Below are 8,922 nucleotides of genomic sequence, written 5' to 3'. Positions count from 1 at the left end.
GCCGCCATGTTGTGAAGGCGCTGTGTGTTTCGTTGTGAAAGCGAAACTACTTTGTTTGGTCTTCCAAAAGAGGACACGACTAGATTTGCAGACATGGTTTTATGTTTACGCGGCGCGATGCAACGTGTAAAAAGACAGTATAAGTCATTATAATCCGTAATTATGTTGATGCAACATGCAACAAATGCCTCGTTTATAATGGGTTTTAATGTTTTTGTCTCGTCGCTCCGGCCGGATCACAATATGATATGGTAAGGGGCGTAACATTTCCGTCACACGCTTGAGGTATTCGGCCAATCACAACGCACTGGATAGCTGGCCAATCAGAGCACACCTCACTTTTCAGACCGATGAGCTTTGTAAAAATCGACGTGTTTCAGAAAGGCGGGGCATAGAGGAGAAACAATAATGTACAGTATGTGGAAAATAATGTGTTTTTTAAACCTTAAACCGCATAAACACATTTCATTACACCAAATACACAAAATAATGTTCTTTTTAGCAACATCATATGACCCCTTTAAGGCACGATTCTCGCTATTAACAAACTATTAACTATGAATTTTGCCTCAAACTCCTAATTTGATGCTACTAATAGTTAGTAAAGTAGTTGTTAAGTTTAGGTATTGGGTATGATTAGGGATGTAGAATATGGTCATGCAGAATATGTGCTTTATAAGTACTACTAAACAGCCAATATGTTAATAATAGGCATGCTAATAAGCAACTTAGACACTGCTCAAACCACTTAAAGGTTGATCTGATTCACAAACAACAAGTAATTCTCTGTTTGAGGTGTCCTATATTTAGTGTTCTAGTCGTCTCTGACGCCTTCTGATCTCTGATTAATGAGCAAATTTAAAGACAATTTGATGTTAGGCTGACAAAAGGCGTATTCTAAGGCCAACTTTCAGGATTCTGTATTCTTTATTTTGCCGGATCTTGAGATCTGTGACATTGCGACGTCATAATTATGTTAGAGGTGAGAGAAGTGGAGCGAAACCTGAGAGCCAGACTGATCACATCTACACAGCCACTAAACAATCACAAAAAAAAACATCAAATAGATCCTAGACACTGTAAAGGTCAAACATAAGAACAATATAAATCTTACACAAATATTCTTAAGCACAAGATTGATGTCCCTGTGTTAAAGAAACATTGCAGGTTTTACAGCTTAAGTTTCTTTGGCTGAATTAAATTGTGTTATTATTATAAATGAGGTTGGCAGTATAGAAGCCAACTGTAGCTTGATATTTTATTCTTGTACCTTCAGGTAAGAAAACACACACACACACACACACACACACACCGACTCACCTATCCTGTGTATGGAATTTATGAGTAATTGTGGCTGTCATCTAATAATAAGTTGTCATACCTAATCATCCTCTCCATGGTCCATTGTCTGTCTTTGTGTATAAAGGGTATTATTATCGTCATGCCTTTTATATGTGATGTTTTTCCTTTATTTATGTGTTACAAGAAATAAATCAAGCAGGAAAGAAGACAGACAAACTAAAAGAAAAATAGAAAGTGTTGTCATGATGTCTTAAGATATTTTTAATGCTTGAATCCCAAAAAACTTTTGACATTCAAAGATATTTATGTTTCAATTCCATCTGTCATTCCATTTTTCCTTTATTTTTGATCTTTTCCGATTCCGCCCCACTCTCTCTCCCAATTCACTTCCTGTCATTACACTGTCCTATCTAAATAAAGGCAACATTCAAATAAATAAATAAAATTCTTCAAAATTAATTCGTTGGGCCAGTTTTAAATTCTTCTAAAAAAATTACCAAATACAAAATAATATCAAATAAGCACAAAGTTATCAGTTTAATATATAAAAAAAAATGTCTCTGACTTTTTTGACAATAACCTCAGATATTTGCATTTATCATGACTGCACAAATATCAATTACCAAACCCTAACAGGAAGCACAAATTGTGAAAAATGTTCTGAGTGTAGTGGATACATGCGTGGCAGCTGTGCATACTAAAAAAAATTGAAGAATGAAAAAGGATAACAAAAACGGAGGAGGAGCATAAAGAGAAAAGAAGTGGGCAGGTGAGTGACAGATGAGAAGAGCAACCTGAGAAGCTTTTGGAACTATATAAAAGGGATTTTAAGAGGCACAGTGAACCAGATTACCATCAGCATCCATTCTGCTAGCAAACAGAGGGACTGTGTGAAGATGTGGAGATTAACGTGTGTCACTTTGACCCTGCTCATGTGTGCCAAAGGTAAGGTCTCATGGTACATCTATTAAAGAGCAGATAACCAGGAACAAAGACATTATATAGAAAAGAGAGAATATATATTTTTTGTGGCACAGCGCATAAGAGCAGTCTAAGGGCTTTGTTAAAATAAAGACGCATTGATAAGAAACTTGGAGTTCATATGTAGATTCATATGAATGATTCATTTGATGGGTAACTCCTGGGTTAGTGAGTCTCGTTTTATCAAAGAGCTGACTCACAAGAATCATTTGTTCATCAATCAGACTAAACAGGTGGCTGTGTAATCCGATTCATAAATAAATGACTCTTATGAGTCGCTTCTTGTATCTGCATGAAGCCTGTGAAGAGCGGCAGTGCAAGAAACACTGCTGTGATATGTCATGTCTGAAGTACAAAAGTTTGGAACAATTAAGATTTTTAATGTTTTGAAAAAAGTGTAATGTTCACCAAGGCTGCATTAATTTGATGAAAAACACAGTTAAAACAGAAATACAAGCTATGCCCACCAAGCAAATGTGTTAACTGAACTTGTACAGATTGAAACGACTCTTAAAATAAATAGTTAAATTACACATTGTACATCCAGGTTCACAAGAACTATTCTTACGTAATACACAGATTTCTGAACTGTAATGATCCTGTGAGATAATCTATGTAAATACTCTTTCTAGGCCACAGCCTTTTATATATATATAATAATTGATTCTTTCTTTTTTACTGTTACGGAAGCCTATAAATGTTTTACATTGTGAGCTACACCTGCTGGGCATGTGGAATGTACTTGCACGACATGGGGCAAATGTCATAGTTGAATGGTTAGGGGAAAGAAAAGCTGCTAGTTTTGCTTATTGTAATTAAACTGGTTTGCCCAGAAATGTTTTCCGCATTTTCAGTCCCACAAGTTAATGGTACAACAAATCTACCATAATCAGTGCAGTGAACTCTGGCAGGGTCATTATTAAGGGAAACATGAAGATGAAATTGTTCTAATGTGCACTTTTATTTCTGCCCTTGCAGGTTCACTTTCTCAACTGAATGGTAAGAGCTCCTCTCATTCTAAAGACATCAGCATCAAGTCAAATAGTTTATGTAGAAATACTTATGTGAACAATCTCTCTTTCTCTTTCTCGTAGTTTGTGGACAGGCTCCTCTAAACACTCGTATTGTTGGTGGCGTGAACGCACCTGATGGGTCGTGGCCGTGGCAGGTCAGTCTGCACAGCTCTCTCTATGGAGGTCATTTTTGTGGAGGCTCCCTCATCAATAATGAATGGGTGCTGACAGCAGCTCACTGCTTACCTGGGTAAGATTCACCTAAACACTCATATGCACCCGTTTTGTTTTAAAAAAGTAAAAAGAATGAAAGAAAGAAAGGTTGTCATGATGTCTTAAGATATTTTGTTATGTTTGACATGTGAATGCAATGTGAAAACATTTGGCATTCAAAGACATTTAGGTTTCAATTTGTTCTGCCTTTCCACATTTTTTTTTTCCCCTCTGAAATTTACTTGGGCCAGTTTGAAATTCTTTGAATTTACTTTACTATATTACAAAATAACAAAAGTACTTAGTTGTTTTTTGTTGTTAGTTGTGTTTTGTTGTTTCTATTTCCTTCTTTTGTCTCATGTTCACTTTCTCTAACTGTATTTAGTGTCAGTGCATCCAGTCTGCGTGTGTATTTGGGAAGAAGGACACAGGAGGGAGTCAATACCCATGAAATCAGTAGAAATGTGAGAACCATAATCGTTCACCCCTCTTATGACAGCAACACAAACAACAATGACATCGCTCTGCTCCGGCTGTCCTCCACAGTCACCTTTAATAACTATATTAGACCCGTGTGTCTGGCGGCCCAGAGCAGCGTCTTCATTTCTGGCACCAGCAGCTGGATCACAGGCTGGGGAGATGTTCAAACTGGAGGTACAAAAACGTACAAACCCATTAATTCAAGTATATATCTACTCCTAACATCACTAATAGATGGTTGTGTATGTGTGTTTTGGTGTTCAGCGAGTTTACCTTCTCCTGGGATCCTGCAGGAGACTATGGTTCCAGTGGTGGCTAATGATCGATGTAATACTCTTCTGGCTAACTTGTTAATTGTTATTTATTAGCTAACGATTATTAGTGCAATAATGTTGCACAGGGTCATTATTCAGTGAAAAATTAAGATGAAATTGTTCTAATGCACACTTTATTTCTGCCCTTGCAGGTTCACTTTCTCAGCTGAATGGTAAGAGCTCCTCTTCTAAAGACATCAGCATCAAGTCAAATAGTTTATGTAGAAATACTTATGTGAACAATCTCTCTTTCTCTTTCTCGTAGTTTGTGGACAGGCTCCTCTAAACACTCGTATTGTTGGTGGCGTGAACGCACCTGATGGGTCGTGGCCGTGGCAGGTCAGTCTGCACAGCTCTCTCTATGGAGGTCATTTTTGTGGAGGCTCCCTCATCAATAATGAATGGGTGCTGACAGCAGCTCACTGCTTACCTGGGTAAGATTCACCTAAACACTCATATGCACCCGTTTTGTTTTAAAAAAGTAAAAAGAATGAAAGAAAGAAAGGTTGTCATGATGTCTTAAGATATTTTGTTATGTTTGACATGTGAATGCAATGTGAAAACATTTGGCATTCAAAGACATTTAGGTTTCAATTTGTTCTGCCTTTCCACATTTTTTTTTTCCCCTCTGAAATTTACTTGGGCCAGTTTGAAATTCTTTGAATTTACTTTACTATATTACAAAATAACAAAAGTACTTAGTTGTTTTTTGTTGTTAGTTGTGTTTTGTTGTTTCTATTTCCTTCTTTTGTCTCATGTTCACTTTCTCTAACTGTATTTAGTGTCAGTGCATCCAGTCTGCGTGTGTATTTGGGAAGAAGGACACAGGAGGGAGTCAATACCCATGAAATCAGTAGAAATGTGAGAACCATAATCGTTCACCCCTCTTATGACAGCAACACAAACAACAATGACATCGCTCTGCTCCGGCTGTCCTCCACAGTCACCTTTAATAACTATATTAGACCCGTGTGTCTGGCGGCCCAGAGCAGCGTCTTCATTTCTGGCACCAGCAGCTGGATCACAGGCTGGGGAGATGTTCAAACTGGAGGTACAAAAACGTACAAACCCATTAATTCAAGTATATATCTACTCCTAACATCACTAATAGATGGTTGTGTATGTGTGTTTTGGTGTTCAGCGAGTTTACCTTCTCCTGGGATCCTGCAGGAGACTATGGTTCCAGTGGTGGCTAATGATCGATGTAATACTCTTCTGGGTTCTGTATCTGTTACCAGCAACATGATGTGTGCTGGTTTGACACAGGGAGGCAAAGACACCTGTCAGGTACAACAATTATATTTGATATTTTTTGCATTCACATTGTCTGTTTAGGATTAATGCTTAAAACTAAGTAGCTCCAGTAGTGTAAACATACACGCTGTTACCAAAAAATAACTAAAATTTGTTTTGTACCTTTATAACACCTTTATGACAACCACCAAAAACCACAGGTGAAATACAAAACACCATTAAGGTAACTCTAAAATACTGCAATAAATATTTATTTAAAAACATAAGATGTAAAATGAAACCCTGATGTACAACAAAAACTAAGACGAAACAGTTATTTCAATGAAAAAAAAAATTAGAGAAAGTGTCAAACAGGGAATTCTGGACATGTCTTCACTGTAAATTGTATGATAACTTATTTTTTTCCTTAAAAAACTGTCATTTTAATTTTTACCGTAAACAGGTTTTTACTGTAACATTTTTTTATAGCCTTTTACTGTTAAAATTACACTCCTTTTCTGTGCATGAAACACATGGGCTGTATTGCTTCTGTGGGCATAGGATGGAGTAGCGAGAGCTGTTTTTCTGTCACAACTAACTGCCCTGTCGTGATAAGAAGAATATCCCTTTTCTTTCCTCTTGTCCCTCCCTGTAGGGGGATTCTGGAGGTCCAGTGGTGAGCAGGCAGTGCACAGTGTGGGTTCAGTCTGGCATCACCAGCTGGGGTTATGGCTGTGCTAATCCCAACGCACCTGGTGTTTACACCCGTGTGTCTCGATATCAGAGTTGGATCACCAACAGAATTGGTCAGAACCTGCCAGGATTTGTCGCCTTCAACCCCCCGACCTCATGCTCCTCTGCCAGCCTAAGTAAAAATCTCTCTCAAACACCTACACAGCGTACACCCACGTAAGAGAGCATACTTGCTTGACTAACGCAAAATTATTTGTATGTGCAGCCTCAACCTCCTGTAGGGGGAGATGCAATGAGAAGTACAACAGTCGCTTTCGCTGCAACTGCAATACTAACTGCAGTATAAACTGCTGCAGAGATTACAGACAGCATTGTGCCAGTAAGTTCAAACACATTCATTTCAGTAAAAAACAAAACAACACAAATGCACTTTTAGAAAACTTAAATCACACCTTTAATTGAAGGTGGTTGTTAATGGGTGTATAAAGACAATGTTTTTATTTTCAAGTTCTTTGGTAACACTTTACAATAAGATTCCATTTGTGAACATTAGTTGCATCTGTTAATATAATTTAATGGATCTGAGATAACATGAACTAACAATGGACAGTTGTACGTTAACTAATACAACCTTGTTGTAAAGTGTTACCAGTTCTTTTTATTAAATGTCTTGAAAAGTGTTTACTTTTTTTTAAATAAATGCCACTTGCTCTGATATTTTGATACATAATACAGACATACAAATCTGCATACATTTTACATAACCAAAAATAAAGTCATATTTTTATTACTGCGCACCATAAAATGCATTTAACACACACTTTGCATATATAAAAAGTAAAGTAAAAAGTAACTCTTGCTTAATCTCACAATTTATATTTTTGTTTTTGTGTCTCTGCAGTGTGAGGTATGTCATATTCCATGGATTATATGAAAACAGGCTTAATCACATCACTTGCATATAAGTCAGATGATCTTTACCTGCTTGTTCGGAGATTTTACTTCATATGCGTTGCACAGTCAGAAACGAGCACCAATGCAAACACAGTCAAAGAACTGCTGCACTGACTTCACTCAGGGGTGTAAATATTATGTTCAACTTTTGTTAACAAAGCACTTAGCTCAGTCCATTAGTAGAATCCTTTTGTTTTTCTTTTTCTAAATCAGCATGTTACCAACCAGATTAAATGTAGGCCCAGGCAACTTTTGTTTTCACTTAGCATTTGCACATTTCTTTAAAAAATGTTATATATATATATAACACAATTACTTGAAATTTTAAACTGATTTCTTTCTTTGTGACCACCATACATTTACATTTACACATTAAGCAGATGCTTTTATCCAAAGCGACTTACACATGAGGAACAAAGCAACAATCCAACAATCGTTGTAGTACACAATGTCAGATTTATTAGACAACTAGATTAGGAAACCAGCTAGAGAACAGAAGTAGTACAGAGATTGTGTGTGTGTGTGTGTGTGTGAGTGTGTGTGTGTGTGTGTGTGTGTGTGTGTGTGCATAGGCTTAAGAGTGTGGGGTGATTAAGTGCTTGCGGAAGTGGTGTGTCATTTCTGATAACGAATAAGTGGATTTCTTTAAGTTTAACTTTATTTTTATTTCACACAATTTTTGACTATATGTAGTGCTTGTATCAGGGTTTCTACAGACATGAACAAGTTAAACTGAAGACTTTTTAAGACCTTTTTAATACCACCTCATATGAAATTTAAGACCTAAACCTGTAATGGAAATACACATTTTATTACATACATATTTGTAATATTTAATTTGTTTAAATAAAAAAGAAAACAAAACATCATTGCTGTAATAAATTATATTTATTACTACGATATACAGTGAACTTTTCATATCAACAGACAATATTCCATACAAAATATCCCTGCAAAATAACTGCATCGCTGAGATTTTTGGTGGAGTAAACAATTTATTCTGAAGTAATGTTTCATCAGTGTTCTATCAGCCTTTACATACTTAAATCTGCATATTTTTTATTTACCTTTACAAAGGCCTATTTTTAACCTTTTTAGATGTATGCTTCATCTTTCATGTCAAATTATTACAATTTATCAATAAATTAAATATACACTATAGGGCTGCTACCAGTCAGATTAAATAATTTACACTGCAAATAACAATAATTACAACTGCAATAAATAATGTTATGAGATTAATGTTTTAAATGCATTTATGAATATACAAATAAGAAATGTTGAGGGGAAAAATGCATACTTTTCAACAAACTTCACAACTAAACTACCAGTAAGTGGCGGTAAGTCACTGAATGAGTGAGTATTGAGTCATTCATTCAACTGATTGAGTGTGTTATCATGCTGGTATCTTAAGGACGTTCGTGGACAGCTGACTCCTAAAGTTTTTGATATTCTTCATATTCTGTGTGGTGGTCAGATAAATTTAAATAGATTTTTACCTTTAATGGTCATTTTTACAATTAAGCCATTTTTTTTCTAAAAGTGTACATCATCATCTGAGTCAAATTCTTACATTTAGTCAGTCAATTAGAATAATAAGACATTTGGGCTGTTATCAAGCAAATTAAATCAGTATCAACAAAATTCATCTTTGCAATAAATGTAAAAAATGCTGCTGGGGTGTAAAGTCCATAAACCGTTGCTCTTTAGATGCAGTGTTTCTTAATTCATCATCAAAC

General features: G+C 36.1%; 1 protein-coding gene across 1 annotated transcript in view; it reads left to right on the top strand.

Moving 5' to 3' along the window:
- The window catches only part of LOC107673453 (transmembrane protease serine 9-like), a 12,556-nt gene extending 4,614 nt beyond the window's left edge, over positions 1 to 7,942 (top strand). Inside the window, exons 8-15 of the mRNA XM_016467052.1 lie at positions 2,143 to 2,247; positions 4,456 to 4,476; positions 4,569 to 4,737; positions 5,086 to 5,354; positions 5,445 to 5,590; positions 6,192 to 6,405; positions 6,495 to 6,608; positions 7,131 to 7,942. Of these exons, the coding sequence (XP_016322538.1) occupies positions 2,143 to 2,247; positions 4,456 to 4,476; positions 4,569 to 4,737; positions 5,086 to 5,354; positions 5,445 to 5,590; positions 6,192 to 6,405; positions 6,495 to 6,608; positions 7,131 to 7,135 (1,043 nt within the window). The 3' untranslated portion in view covers positions 7,136 to 7,942. The remainder of the gene's footprint in view (positions 1 to 2,142; positions 2,248 to 4,455; positions 4,477 to 4,568; positions 4,738 to 5,085; positions 5,355 to 5,444; positions 5,591 to 6,191; positions 6,406 to 6,494; positions 6,609 to 7,130) is intronic.
- The last annotated feature ends 980 nt before the right edge of the window (positions 7,943 to 8,922 follow it).

The sequence above is a fragment of the Sinocyclocheilus anshuiensis genome, unplaced genomic scaffold, assembly GCF_001515605.1.
Source record: "Sinocyclocheilus anshuiensis isolate Anshui unplaced genomic scaffold, SAMN03320099.WGS_v1.1 scaffold44, whole genome shotgun sequence".
Taxonomy (NCBI): domain Eukaryota; kingdom Metazoa; phylum Chordata; class Actinopteri; order Cypriniformes; family Cyprinidae; genus Sinocyclocheilus; species Sinocyclocheilus anshuiensis.
Note: the sequence above shows the minus strand (reverse complement) of the source record. Positions and strands in the feature narration are given on the sequence as shown.